The sequence below is a fragment of the Loxodonta africana genome, chromosome 2 (assembly GCF_030014295.1).
Source record: "Loxodonta africana isolate mLoxAfr1 chromosome 2, mLoxAfr1.hap2, whole genome shotgun sequence".
NCBI classification, from domain to species: domain Eukaryota; kingdom Metazoa; phylum Chordata; class Mammalia; order Proboscidea; family Elephantidae; genus Loxodonta; species Loxodonta africana.
Genome location: NC_087343.1, coordinates 144,219,168 through 144,235,501, shown reverse-complemented (window position 1 = coordinate 144,235,501; position 16,334 = coordinate 144,219,168). Strand labels below are relative to the sequence as shown.

Genomic DNA, 16,334 nt, shown 5'->3' with positions numbered 1-16,334 from the left:
GGCCCTGCTCATTGGACAAGGAGGTGAAAAGTATTATGACTACACATGAGTTAACAAAGAACACACTGTCCACCTGCTCAGACACAACCAAATAAAACAAAAAAGCAGACGAAACAAACAGATCTACAATCAATAAATAAAGAAAATAACTACTGAATGTCTCGAAGACAGCAGACATCAACACATGAAAAACAGGACAGGTTGGTTCTCGTAGGTGTCCAAAATAAAATACCCAGATGACTTTTTAGTAGAAAAAAAGGCACTAGAACTACCTGATAGGGAATTCAAATCTCTAATATTCAGAGCTATTCAAGAGTTGAGGCAAAAAGCAAACAAAAATGAGGGAAAAATATACAAATTCATGGAAAAGGTAAACAAATTCATGGAAAATACAGACCAAAAAAATGAAAGAATTCAGGAAAACAATACAGGAACAAAATGCCAAAATGAGTTCACAACTAGAAATCATACAGCAACAACTAGAAATCCAAAAGATAAACAAGATTTCAGAAATGGTCAGCATCACAGAAGGGCTGAGGAGCAAGTCTGAAACGATGGAAGACGGATCAGCGAAGTGGAGGACAAACACTTGGATACAGCTCTGTCTGAGGAAAAATCAGAAAAAAGGACAAAGAAAAATGAAGAAACCCTGAGAATTATGCATGATACAATCAAAGGCAAAAATCTGCTAACGATCGGAGTTCGAGAACAGGGGAGAAAAATGGAAAACACAGAGAGGATCATTGAAGAATTGCTGACAGCAAACTTACCTAATATCAGGAATGATGAAAAGCTGACCATCCAAGAAGCTCAATGAACCCCATATAGAATAAGCCCCAAAAGAAAATCACCAAGGCATATCATAATCACACTTGCTAAAATCAAAGACAAAGAAAAAATCATGAGAGCAGCTCAAGAAAAACAAAAGATCACATACAGAGAAGAAACAATAAGACTAAGCTCTGATTATTTGGCAGAAACCATTCAGGCAAGAAGACGATGGGATGACATATATAAAACCTTGAAAGAAAAAAGTTGCCAACCAAGAAGAATATATTCTGCAAGATTCATTCAAATATTATGGTGAAATGAGGAGATTTCCAGATACACAGGATTAAGGGAATATGTAAAAACCAAACCGAACTTACGATTATTATTAAAGGGAGTCCTTCAATCCAAGGACAAACAACATCAGACCACAGCCTGAATCTAGGATACAAGACTATACCAGCCAAACACCAACCTAGGGAAAGAACTCTCAAGGACTATCCAAAACCAAAAGAATTTCAACAGGGAACAAGGGAAGTTAATCTGTAAATGACAGCGTCAGAACAATAAAATAGAGAATAAACAGTGTAGGTATAGAACTTTCTAATGGAGAGGAAGGCAAGGTGATACCAAGTAATAATAGACTGGTTCAAACCTAGGAAGATAAGGGTAAATTCCAAGGAAACCGCAAAGAAAGTTAACAAACCTACTCATCAAAATAAAAAAGAAAAACAAAGTCTCAACAAAAATGCAACCCATAAAACAAAAGAAATCCACAAACAAAAGGAATTCAATACAAGAGTAAGAGGAACAAAGAAAATGTTAGCACCACAAAAAAAAAGCACTACAAAATGACAGCAATAAACTCATACCTATCAATAATTACACTGAATGTAAAAGGCCTAAATGTACCCATAACGAGATAAAGTGACAGAATGGATTAAAAAAATAGGATTCACAAATATGCTGTCTACAAAAGATACATCTTAGAAACAAAGATGTAAATTTATTAAAAATCAAATGATGGAAAAAATATATATCAAGCAAATAACTTCCAAAGAAGAGCAGGAGTGGCAATACCAATCTCAGATAAAATAGAATTTAAAACAAAATCCACCATAAAAGACAAAGAAAGCCACTATATAATGATTAAAAGGATGATCCATTATGAAGACTTAACCATAATAAACATATACATACCCAATGACAGTGCTCTAAAACACAGCACTGAAAAGAAAAATTGAGAGGTCCACAATAATAGCAGGAGACTTCAACACACCACTCTTGGTAAGGGACAAAACATCTAGAAACTCAACAAAGATACAGAAGAGCTAAAGGGCGCAATCAGCCAACTTGACCTCATAGACATATACAGAACACTCGACCCAATAGCTGCAAAGTACACATTCTTTCCAACACACATGGAATGTTCTCCAGAATAGACCACATCTAAGGTCATAGAGCAACCCTCAACAAAATCCAATGTTATCTTCTCTGCCCACAATGCCATCAAAGTAGAAATTAACAACAGGAAGAGCAAGGGAAAAAAATCAATTACAAGGAAACTGAGTAATACCCTGCTTAAAAACCACAGGGTAATAAAAGAAATCAGAGACAGAATCAAAAAATTCCTAGAATCAAACAAGAATGAAAATACATCATACCAAAACCTTTGGGATACAACAAAGGCAGTGCTCAGAGGTCAATTTACAGCAATAGATGCACACATCAAAAAAGATGGGACAAAATCAAAACATTAGCTAGCAACTTGAACAAACAGAAAGAGAACAGCAAAAGAAGCCCACAGTCACCAGACTAAATGAAACAATAAAGATCAGAGCAGAAACAAATGAAATAAAGAATAGAAAAATAATAGAAAGAATCAACAAAATTAGAAGTTGGTTCTTTGAAAGGGTCAACAAAATTGATAAACCACTGGCCAAACTGACAACAGAAAAACAGGAGAGGATGCAAATAACCCAAATAAGAAATTAAATGGGGACATTACAACAGACTCAACTGAAATAAAAAGGATCATAACAGAGCACTATGAAAAACTATATTCCAACAAATTTGAAAACCTACAGGAAATGGACAAATTTTTAGAAACACATTACCTACCCAAACTAACAAAAAATGATGCTGAAAATCTGAACAGACCCATAAGAAAAGATTGAAAAGGTAATTAAAAAAAAAAGAAAAAAAAGCCCCAGCCCAGATGGCTTCATTGGAGAATTCCACCAAACATTCAGAAAAGAAGCTTACGCCAGTACTACTCCAACTATTACAGAACATAGAAAAGGAAGCAATACTTCTGAATTCATTCTATGAAGCCAGCATAACCCTGATACCAAAACCAGGCAAAGACACCATAAAAAAAGAAATTACAGACCAACATCTCTCATGAATATAGATGCAAAAATTCTCAACAAAATTCTAGCCAGTAGAATTCAGCATTATATTAAAAAAAAAAAAAAAACACTACAAGCACGTAGGATTCACAACAGGTATGCAAGGATGGTTCAACATTACAATATCAATCAATGTAATCCACCACATACATAAAAGGATAGAAAAGAATCACATGGTCATCTCAATCGAAGCAGAAAAGGCATTCAACAAGGTACAACACCCATTCCTAATTAAAAAAAAAAAAAAAAACTCTCAATAAAATAAGTATAGAAGGGAAATGTCTCAACATAATAAACGGCATCTATGCAAAACCAACAGCGAACATCATTCTTAACGGAGAGAGGCTGAAAACATTGCCCTTGAGAAAAGAAACAAGACAAGGATGCCCTTTATCGCCACCCCTATTTAACACTGTGCTGAAAGTTCTAGCTAGACCAACAAGTTAAGAAAAAGAAAAAAAAGAGCATTCAAATTGGTAATGAAGAAGTTAAACTGTCCCTTTTGTGGATGAGATACTATGCATAGAAAACCTAAAAGACTCCACGAGAAAACTGCTGGAACTAATAGATTCAGCAGAGTAACAGGGAACAAGAAAAACATACAAATACCAGCTGGATTTCTTTACACCAATAAAGAGAACAATGAAAAGGAAATCACAAAAACAATACCATTGATAATAGCCCCTAAAAAAAATACAATACTTAGGAATAAATCTAACCAGGGATGTAAAGAACCTATACAAAGAAAACTACAAAACACAACTGCAAGAATCCAAAAGAGATCTGCATAAATGGAAAAACACACCATGCGCATGGATAGGTAGACTCAACATTGTGAAAATGATAATTCTACCAAAAACGATTTACAGATACAATGTAATTCTGATCCAAATACCAACAACATTCTTTAAAGAGATGGAAAAACTTATCATTAACTTTACATGGAAAGGGAAGAAGCCCTGGATAAATAAAGCACTACTGAAGAAGAATAAAGTAGGAAGACTCACACTACCTGACCTCAGAATCTACTATACAGCTACAGTAGTCAAAACAGCCTGGTGCTGGTACAACGACAGATATACTAACCAATGGAACAAAATTGAGAACCCAGGTGTAAATCCATCCACCTATGGTCACCTATTCTTCGACAAGGGCCCAAAGCCCATCAAATGGGGAAAAGACAGTTTTTTTTTAACAAATGGTGCTGGCAAAACTTTATGTCTACCCTCAAAAAAAAAGGAACAGGACCCATACTTCACGCCATATAAAAAACCTGATTCAAAATGGATCAAAGGCCTAAATACAAAGCCAAAAACTATGAAGATCATAGAAAAAAAAAAAAAAAAGGATCAATGCTAGAGGCCCTAATACACGGCATTAGGATACAAACCACAACCAACAAAACACAAACTCCAGAAGATAAGCTAGATAACTGGGATCTTCTAAGAATTAAACACTTACACTCATCAAAAAGATTTCACAGAAAGAGTAAAAAGAGAACCTACAGAATAGGAAAAAAATTTTGGCCATTACGAATCAGACAAAGGTCTAATCTCTAAAATCTACAAGAAAAGCCAACACCTCTACAAAACAAAAAGACAAATAATCCAATTAAAAAATGGGCAAAGGAAATGAACAGACACTTCACCAAAGAAGACATTCAAGCGGCCAACGAACACATGAGGAAATGCTTCCGATCACTCTCCATTAGAGAAATGCAAATCAGAACCACAATGAGAGACCATCTCACTCTGGCATTTCTCACACAAATCGAAAACACAGGAAATAACCATTGTTGGAGAGGCTGCAGAGAGATCAGAAGTCTTACGCACTGCTGGTGGCAATGCAAAATGATACAATCATTTTGGAAAACGATATGGTGCTTCCTTAGAAAGCTAGAAATAGAAATACCATATGATGCAGCAAGCCCACTCCTAGGAACATATCCTAGAGAAGAGTTGTCGCACGAATAGACATATGCACAGCCATGTTCTTTGTAGCATTGTTCACAATACCAAAAAGATGGAAACAACCTAGATGCCCATCAACAGATAGATAACTGTGGTACATATACACAATGGAGTATTAAACAACAATAAAGAACAACAATGAATCTGTGAAGCATCTCATAACATGGATGAATCTGGAGGGCATTAAGCTGAGTGAAATAAGTCAATCACAAAACGCCAAATATTTTATGAGACCATTACTGTAAAAACTCATGAAAAGGTTTACACACAAAAAGAAACAATCTTTGATGGTTATTGAGGGAGGCAAGGGGTGGGGATGGAAAAACACTAAATAGACAATAGATCAGTGGTAACTTTTGTGAAGGGTAAGGCAGTAAACAATAGTGGGGAAGCCAGCATGACTTGTTTTACAAAGCAAGGTCACGGAAGCTCCATAGATACATCCAAACTCCCTGAGGGACTGAACTGCTGGGCTGAGGGTTGTCGGGACCATAGTCTCAGGATATATCTAGCTCAATTGGCATAACATAGTTTATAAAGAAAATGTTCTACATTCTACTTTGATGAGTAGCATCTGGGGTCTTAAAAGCCTCTGAGTGGCCATCAAAGATACTCCACTGGTCTCACCCCTTTGGGCGCAAGGGAGAATGAAGAAAAATAAAGATACAAGAGAAACATTAATCTTAAGGACTAATGGAGCACATCTACCACGGCCTCCACCAGACTGAGTCCAGTACAACTAGATGGTGCCCGGCTACCACCACTGACTGCCCTAACAGAGATCACAACAGAGGGTCCCGGAAAGAGCTGGAGAAAAATATAGAACAAAATTCTAACTCAAAAAGAAAGACCAGACTTGCTGACGTGACAGAGACTGGAGAAACCCTGAGTATAGCCCCCGGACACCCTTTTAGCTCAGTAATGAAGTCACTCCTGAGGTTCACCCTTCAGCCAAAGACTGGACAGGCCCATAAAACAAAACTAGACAAAAGGGTTACACCAGCCCAGGGGCAAGGACTAGAAGGCAGGAGGGATAGGAAAGCTGGTAATAGGGAACCCAAGGTTGAGAAGGGAGCATGTTGACATGTTGTGGGGCTGTTAACCAATGTCCTAAAACAGTATGTGTAGTAACTGATTAATGAGAAACTAGTTTGTTCTGTAAACTTTCATCTAAAGTACAACAGAAAATAAAAATAGTCATTCAAAACGTGGAAGCATAGATTGTTTTTCTTGTAATCTAACAGTCTTACACTATTTAAAATGATGTAAGAAATATTCAGCTCTTGGTTTCAAGATTCTTTGGGGATACTGTTTTCTGTTCTCAATTCATATAGATTTTCATACTCACATAAGTTACTAAGTTTTGAGAAGTAACTTTAATTAAAAGGATAGATTATGTTTGTATATCTGTATAAATCAGAAAGACATGTAAACGAAGACATCCAGAAATCATTCTTCTTTTCAGTCACAAAGCAGGGCAAACACCAAAAATAAACTTCTTTCAGGCATTATTTTTTAAAAAATTACCCACAATGCTTAAGAAATGTAAATTCCACTTCAGATATTATACAATCTTTATATCACAAGATTCAAAACATATGGTTGGAATTATTCATAGTGTAACTTTCAGTAACTGAAAAGTCAGAAAAATATGCTCCCCAATCAAATCTTTTAGATAATTACAGGTTTGTAATATTAATACACAAAAGCTTTTTAACTTTAACCATTTCAGTCTTACAGAGTAAAGCGGACATAACCATCCCTTTATTACTCAGCATATCATTATATTCACTGATAGTACTGTACTGTATTATAACCAAATGATACCATAATGTTGCCTTCTAAGCTATAGGATGTTTAGCCCTATTCTACGTAACTCCATCTATGAGGACTAAAGTTCTTGTACCTGCTTTTAAAGTTATTTTCTTTCTTGGTGCCAAGTTCTAGGCTCATAATAATTTCTTTTATAACATTAAATTTAACATTCTAACAATAAAAATTTCACTTACCTTGGGTCTAAAGTTAGTGGTTGGGCCCACATACTCATGTTGAGCTTTTACAGTACCCCAGGGATGATAAATTTTGAAACACTCGTTGCAATAACTTGCACTACAGTCCATGCAACTTTTTGTGGATTCTTGAGGTGGTGGTTTGCAAAGGTCACACATAATGGCTGTGGCTGCCCTAGCTGCCTGCCGATATCTTTCCACAATAGTTTCCAAAGTGAAATTTCTAAACAGACCATTGATTCCTCGTTCTCCAAGATCCACATCATGCTCACAGCCGGGGCAAGGAAAAGTAGTTGTCCTAGGGCTCAATGAATTGCGCTTCCAGCCTGTGTAATTAGTAAGCCCTTGTTTAGTGACATCAGTAGAAAAATAGAATGAAGAAAACAGGAATCAAGTTTTAGAAAGATATGTATCTATAAATATACCCCAAAAACACAATGCCCAAACAAAGTGACTCTATCTAAATCAATGTGCATTCTGAAAATACTTTTTTAAAAAGTGCTTTTTCACTGAATTTCTCTTGGTATACAACAAACCCAAGTTATTAAATCAAAGAGAAAAGAAAAATATTTTATAGTAAATACTATATAAAAACCATGTAACCAAACATAGATAATGTGGATAAAACATATAATACAATACTACACAGTGTCAGGATCTTGTAAATTATATAGCATTTATGGCTATTTTTATAAAACATATCCATAGGAATTTTGGCTACCATTTAAATGAACACATCCTTAGCTGACTGAAAGGAATTAAGTTGAACATAAAAGAACAGGGGTCCTTAATCCAGACCACAGACAGGCTCCAGGGAAACTCATGAAATATTTGAAATTGTGTGCAAAAATTTGCATCTTATATACATTAGCATATTTTTTGGCTAAATTATCCATAGTTTTTATTGGTTTCTCAAACGGATATGCAACCACAAAATTAGGAACCACCACAATAAAGGGTTTTCCACTGTAGTATTGTTTTATCTGGAGAAATTCAGCAGGCAAAAATGGAGTGCAATCTATAGAAGAGTGAAAAACTCATTCATAAACCTAGAATTTAATGACTTTAAGAAGGACCAACCATTTAGTATCTTCTTATGACCTGAAAAAAAAGAATCACTAAGATTACTTAATTCAGTATGCCAAAAGTTATCCAAAAAAGTATTACAAATGATTTTTAAATACACACACATCACACACAGAATGGTCTTAACGTCACATCTCTGTTCAGTATTACCCTGATTTTACCAAATCAAGAAACCAAGGCACAACAATCCTTGCACCTCAGTTCACAGGAATCCAGGTTGTCCCCTTAATATAGACACATGCATGCCACATTCCTTCCTCTCATTTATAAATCTATTTTTAGAGTATGGCATCTTGGTTGCCCATAAAATAACTTACTTCAAATATAAACACAAACTTCTTAATTTACAGCTTTCTTTCATACTACCATGTATCAAGTACCAAAGGTAAATGGTTAAATTCAGTGTACCACATTTAGAAAAGGCCTTTCAAGCGATACATTACTACTGCCTTTGCACATTACTATCATCACTCAAAAGAATGTCTTAAAAGATGTCTAGCATGAAAGCACTACAGGTAAAATTTAGCAATCAACCCCTGATATTGCTCATTTACGGTGACTTTATAACATCAGGCCCTGAAAGCTACTTATGCAACATGCAGAATATTTTTACTGTCTTCATTTAAAGATATTTCAAACCTTTACATTTTTAAACATTAATGCATATAAAAAAAAGCTGTCCCATAAAAATTTGAAAATCCTAAAATATATTCTTGTAATAAAAAACATGCAATACAGCCCAATATGTTTCATGCCACAGCAGGCACATAACAAAAAAAGCAGCAAAGCTAGTTTTAAAACACATGCCAATGAAAATTTCGTTTAGTGAAATATCAAGCCAAATATTTCTGGAAGGGATATAGTGCAGTGGTCAAGTTTAAACAAATGGAAATTCACATTTAATTACATGCTTTCACACGTGAACTAGATGACAGAAATGAAAATAAATGGATAATTATTCTCAATGTTTAAAAAATGGGTTATTACTGGGTTAAGAATTGAAGGTTGTGATCAATTAAGTAATGGAACAAAACAAAATAAAACCATGACAACAAAATCATGCTTTAACATGTACAATGGTGACACCCAATTTTGGTCTTCACATTCAAAAATTTTCAAAAAAGATGTTTCGTCCCTTTTCTGTAAACCTCTTTTAACTTATTTTTATAATAAAAAAATAAGGTGTAAAGCACCAGACAGGTCTTTAATTAGACAAAATACTGAACCAAGGCACATGAGTAAATTTTCACATAACTTATTCAAATAGGTATCTCGGCTACTTTTCTAAACAGAGCTTAAAAACTCTCAGATCTTTCTAATGAATGCTAAAAAACTCGTACTTTATTTCATCTGTCTTATATTTTTACCACTGTCTTACATTCAAAGTGATAAAGAAAACAGGAAAGACCTAAGGGTATTCTGGGAAATAAGCCTAATGAAAAATCTCAGGACAGTGAAATTAAGAACAAAATGTAACAGAGTCAAATTTTTACCCTCTATACTACCTCATACAGTAGCCATTAGCCAAACATAGCTATTTAAATTTAATTAATATTAAATCAAAAAGTTCTGTTCCTCGGCCACACTAACCACATTTCAAATTCCCAAGAGCCAAATGTAACTAGTGACTACCACATTGGACAGTACAGGGTTCAACCTTTCCATTACAACAGAAAGTTCTATCGGTTAGTGTTGCTCTAAAGCGTAATATAACGAAAGAGAAAAGGAATGATGGCTTAGAAAGATACGGAAGTAATGCAGACTAAGCGATGCAAATTCTATATGTCAAAGTCAGTTTGCATGTTGCAACCTGAGCCAATAATATTTGCAAATTATTACAATGCTGTCACCTTGCAGAATTGGTTCTTTTCCCCATATACCTTAACTTCAAAGACAAATTAAACAAGTAAGCATAAATTATGATACAATTTAAAAATGAATACTCAAAAATAACTTCAAGTCATCTTAAAGCAAAATCCTCCCCAAAAATCAGCTTTTAGTCATACATTTATCATTAAGATATCAAATAGAAAATAAGGTCTATCAAAACAAAGGGGAGGAAGTCAATTTGTAACAGGTTCCAAACCTCTAACAAGTTGGATCCTCTCCCATATTCTGACTGCAAACAACTTCCCCACTGCTAACACCTGGCCAGCTATTGAACTACCTCTCCCCATATCAAATATTCAATTCGTTTGAACTTCTTGGTATGCAGCAATGAGCCGGTAACGTCTTAAGGTGCCGCTTTAGTTTCTTTTAACACATTCTGACCACCTGATGCCTATGAATTACATCAGCACTTTTCATCCGGCAAAAACTACTTTTCTTACTTAGCTACCCTCTAAATCAAAAAAGGCTAATAAACAATTTTTAAGCAAACAGCTCCTACCCCTCCAACTAGTTACTAAATTTCTACATATTAATTCACAGGGACCCTCCAGAGCTCGTAAGAGAAAAGATTACACATATGGCTCCTAGAAGTGGCTAGATTTTAACACTGAGGGATGCAGAAAGTGAGGAAGACAGAAAAGGGATAACGTATTTCAGGTGCTTATTATTTTCAAATAAGATATAGGGTATCACCAATATTCTACAAAAAAATCAATTTTACTTTAAAGGTCAACTGGATTAAAACTTCTGTTTTTTTTAAAATAAGATAGGTTAGCCCACCTTCCACAAAGAATCACATACTTCAGAAAGCTTAAAAAAAGCAGTGTACATTATTTACCCACAATTCGGTAAGCCCCCAATGTTAAAACTCTGATCTGAAATATTTTAAAACATTAACAACAAAGACACCATATGCATAAAACAGGCAAATACTATGTTATTAGTTACAAAAAATATCAGCACTTTTAACCAATTTTTAACTAGCTTATTTAAACCTCCCACCTCAAGGTAGCAATATGGCTTTAACGTAAGCTTTGTTCCTTTAAGTAAATGTAAAAGATTTTTAAGATACTCTATTTAAAAATACAAAAGAGGTACATCATTTTCTTCCAAATTTTCTTGTCATGAATACTGACAAAATGCAAGTATTAATAATCAGTGCCCTCCTTAAAAATGCAGAACTCACTTGGAAATTTAGTCCTGTTGACCTTTAAGTCATTTCAGCCCAATGTGTTCACTTTCTACATAATTTTGAAGACTTGACCACTGATGTTTAAGAACCTTATCTAATCAAGATTACTTAATTTAAACCTAACGCTATACTGCCTGCGGCCACACCAAGCAATAAAGCATTTTCTACCTCTCCACCCCAAAGATCTCCGTTGTGATGCTGTGAAGAACAATGAACAGAAAGCTGGATTTAGAATTTAATCTCAAAGAGAAGATTCACAACTTGTTAACAAATGATAAAGCCTTAACTGTGCCCTGCACATAATACAATTGTTGAATTAACAGTAAAAAAAAAAAAAAAAAAAATGTGTTTTTCCTGGTACACATGGGATTTATAAAGCCACCAATATAAAATATCTATCAAGCTATCTCATTAGAGTTCAGAATTAATCACTGTTGGTGCAGCACTTAAGAGATCTATGCTTTGTCCTATAGATTTGTATTTTTTAAACAATCCTACTTCTGGTAAATGGAAATAAAAACTAAAAGCAAGCATCTTTAACTTTTTATTGCTCTAAATCAACACTATAAATAAACATTACAAAAGCTGAATATATCTTTCTAACAAAAAGAAACCAAAATAGAGGAAAGCTTGCATATATATGATCAAAGTGTACAGTAACAGGACTATTTTACTTCTACATGATTTAATGTGCTATTGTGTTATACACACAAACCTTACTCCCCTTTTAAAGGAACGTTTTATTTTAAAAATCTGTCAAATGTTTATTCCAACCCTACCCAATGGAAATATGGGAGCCAAACTGCAAGCCACATATTGCAATTTCAAATTTTTCAGTAACCACTTTAAAAGAGTAAAAAGAAACGTGAAATTTTAATAATGTTATTTAACCAGTGTATCCAAAAAAATGTAATCAATATAAATTTATTAGAGATTTTTTCATTCTACGTCTTCAAAATTAGCACATTTACATCACATTTCAATTCAGACTAGCCACATTTCACTTGCTCAACTGCTAATATGGTTAGTGGTTACTGTATTAGACAGACCAGGTCTAATGAATTCCTTATTAAAACAACGGCAAAACCAATTTTTTTAATTCTATTCCTCCTACATCAATTTCTCACAATAGGGCTTCTGGTTTCTTTTTCAACTGTCTAAGTGATGAAAAAGAGAACTGTCAGGGAAAAAAGGAAATTTTTCTCACCCCTGAATCTATCTTTGAATTGGTCCAAAGAACATTTATACACAAATGCCCAATTAATGTAGGGTAAATAATGTTATATTTGTAATATAATGACTTATAATAATTTAAAACGTGCTCGTGGGAAGGTGGGCAATCCTTAAACTCGTATTCATTTGATAAAAACATCCACAAAAGATTATTACACTTGTAGCATTCTCATCCTTTGTGAGCTCTATCTGTATTTGTTATCTTGCTCTGTATGTGTTCTGTTTGATTAGGGACTACATGTTCTAAGTATTCTTCCTGCTTCTTTAAAAAAAGGACAGACAAGTCTATCTTGTTCAGTGCTCTTCAGCATTTAGCTGTGTTCGGTAACCAGTGAGCACTCAAATATTTGTTGAATAAATAAATTAAACTGACATTCAATAAGGATAGAACTTTAGTTCTGGAGAAGATCTGGCAGGTGGCAGATCAACCGGTCCATTCTACCACCAAAGCAGATTGCCCCTTTATGATATTTGCAAAAGGTAGTCACTCATTCATCGCTTAAAACAGATTGCAATCACTGGTGACCAAAAGCTGGATGGATCAGAGCCAAATGTGTGTTTTGACTGCCCTGTCCTATGTTGGGAGCCCTAGTGACACAGTGGTTAAGACAGCAGCTGCTAACCAAAAGGTCAGCAGTTCTAATCCACCAGCCACTCCTTGGAAACCATGTCCTACAGGATCCCCATGAGTTGGAACCAACTCAATGGCAAAAGGTTGTTTGGTTTTTTGGTACTATGTCGACCTGACATGTGTTTTTAAACAATGCGAATTAACTGCCAACATTTAAAAAACAGATTTCACATAAAAATCATTATTAGGCTTTCATGAAAAACCAATATATCTGAGACATGGCCCCACCAATCCCACATGATAAAAATTCACTGGTGCCAAGGTATCGACTTGTTGGCAATGGGTTTGGTTTTTTGGTTTTAAGTGACTACTGCCCCCTTTAGACAAGGCATCCATTCTGGTTTCCATAGTCCCCAACTACAACCCACTTGTCTCCAACAGGGAGGCTAAGTATCAGCTGGCTACTGACACTGAGGATGCTGGTTTTCTTATAGTAGTTCATGGGTTTTTAGTTAATAGGAAAGTGAAATATTTATTGTCTATCCAAGAAGTAAAATGCCTGGGGCCTGGTTCATTAATATGTGACCTGTTTGGCCCCTGTAGCATCTAAATTTTGATCCTTCATTTAACCACTTCTAGAGACATGAATCTGATATAACAAGGTAGCCTGTTTCATTTTTCGACAGCCTTTTTCTTCCCTCTCTTGTGCTAAGTTGAGGTCTCCCTTCCCATTACTTCTACTCATTGATCTTGAACCTTTGCTGTGAAGATACCCACTGCATTCCTCTTCCACAAGACAGCCATCACATACTGGAGTTCTCTCTTCTGCTATTTCTTGTACTCGTTCTTCACATAAAAGATTCAGACCTTTCACCATTCTAACTCTCTCCTCTGGACATAACCCTAATTAATATGGTTATTCTTAAAATGTGGCACTTAGGAGGAAGACCTCAGTAAATTGCTGGTGGGATGTATCTCTTATTCTGAAAAATACGTGACTGCTACTGAATATAAGCCCTTATGACATGCTCTTTGCACAAATCCTGTAGCAGAGGTTTGATATTCAACATCCACTCAACAAATATTTATTGTGCATCAACCTACAGAGTATTGTGGTAAGTTCCTGAAAAATAAGTATTAACTATCTTTCATTGCTATTTCATATGAATCACACAGAAACACTAACCAAATCTTAAGATTAAAAGGTTACATGAAATACATGTGAGCTCATATGTATGAGTTCAGTCTAATAAGTAGAACTGATAGCATATAACTAAATTTTCACCTAAATGTCTTTGCTAAATATTAGTATACAAAAAGTGAATTTTCTTTGGTCAATCAAGCAGGGGTCGCCAATTAAGATCTACCAACAGAACAGCACAACTGGACCAATAAGCAACATCATGATAAAGAAAGAAAAGATTGAACCTGTCAAGGATTTCATTTTACTTGGATCCACAATCAATGCCCATAGAAGCAGCAATCAGGAAATCAAATAACACGATGCACTGGGCAAATCTGCTACAAAAGACCTCTTTAAAGTGTTAAAAAGCAGAAATGTCACCTTGAGAACTACAGTGCCCCTGACCCAAGTCATGGTGTTTTCAATCGCCTCATATGCAAACAATAGCTGGACAATGAAAAAGGAAGACTGAAAAAGAATTGACGCCTTCAAGTTATGGTGTTGGCGAAGAATACCGGATACACCATGGACCGCAAAAAGAACGAACCGATCTGTCCTGGAAGAAGTACAATCAGAATGTGCCTTAGAAGCAAGGACGGTGAGGCTTCATCTCATGTACTTTGGACATGTTATCAGAAGGGATCAGTCCCTGCAAAAGGACATCGTGCTTGGTAAAGTGGGAGGTAGGCGAAAAAGGGGAAGACCCTCAACGAGATGGACTGACACAGTGGCTTCAACAATGGGCTCAAGCATAACGACGATTGTGAGGATCACGCAGGACTAGGCAGTGTTTCATTTTATTGCATACGGGGTCATTATAAGTCGGAGCCCACCTGATGGCACCTAACAACAATAGAATATCAAGTTGTATCTGGTAGACCCTTCTTGGCGCAGTGGTTAAGAGATCAGCTGCTAACCAAACGGTCGGCAGTTCGAATCCACCAGCTGCTCCTTGGGAACCCAATAGGGCAGTTCTACTCTGTCCTATAAGGTCACTATGAGTCAGAATTGACTCGATGGCAACATAGTTGGATTTTTGGATCTGGTAGGATGAGTTCAAGCTATTAACATCTTTCTTCGTCTCCTCAGTGTGCCAGATTCCTAGCAGGGAGGGAAAAGGGAAACATCAAAGTGATGACTGCACAATGAGCTTAACACTGTCCTCGCGCTCCCTGAACTCCTACTGCTTACTTAACGCTCTTTTTCTTCTACTTACATATAATCTGTACATGCACAAAATATCTTTCAATCAATTAGTGACTATCATTTAAAGAAAAATATCTGCTTTAAAAAAACCATAACACCACACTTAGAACAATCTACTCTTTTCCACTTCTCTGATGAAGCATGGAAGACAAAAATACCACTCAAAGAGACTCCACATCACAAGGTGAACCAAAAAGACTACATTCTCTGAAATGCACCTTAACAAAGAAGAGATTATTCTCTGCAAAGTTTATTTAAAAGATTAAAAAGTTACTCCTATGCTACTATCAAGAGGGAGAAACTGACAGAGTGGATAAAAGGATTAAACGTAAAACCTAAAAGCCCAAAATGGACAGAGTGAAGCCCTAAAGTCTGATACATAGGGCCACCCAAGTGCTCTCCTCCAAACCAAGGATATGCCTAAGATGAGGCTGTGGTGCTTCTACACAAACCTCTGCCTCCCCTTGGATCTTGACCTGTCTCAACCTCTGATTTCTATACTAAGGTTTGGCCCTGAATTTCTGTGTTCCCAGTGATCTCAAATTAATTCTGACATACATTAATCCTGCAATGACTGTCCAGAAAAGTAACACTACCCCAATGGAAAACAATTTAAAAATTGGCTATGGATTAAAAAGTGTTATGTATGTGTACTATTATCTAATCAAATCTATTTCTATACATGACTAGAGAATTCTACTAGTATTTAACTTTACTGACACTCAAAATTCTAGCCATTACAGAGACTCATTCCTTAATTCTGCTGTATTTATGTATACTTTACCATATATGCATGTTGCTCTAGTAAGTACTTT

The 16,334-nt window shown here is 35.6% G+C and overlaps 1 protein-coding gene across 7 annotated transcripts in view; it reads right to left on the bottom strand.

Moving 5' to 3' along the window:
• The window catches only part of TRIM36 (tripartite motif containing 36), a 63,131-nt gene that overhangs the window by 43,953 nt on the left and 2,844 nt on the right, over nucleotides 1-16,334 (bottom strand). For 3 of the 7 annotated variants that reach the window (XM_023549046.2, XM_023549056.2, XM_023549034.2), the window contains 2 exons: nucleotides 8,239-8,259; nucleotides 7,159-7,502 (listed from right to left, as the gene is read on the bottom strand). In XM_023549046.2, coding sequence (XP_023404814.1) covers nucleotides 7,159-7,502; nucleotides 8,239-8,259 — 365 coding nt within the window. The remainder of the gene's footprint in view (nucleotides 1-7,158; nucleotides 7,503-8,238; nucleotides 8,260-16,334) is intronic. The other 4 variants (XM_010590592.3, XM_023549043.2, XM_023549035.2 and 1 more) reach the window with 3 other exon arrangements.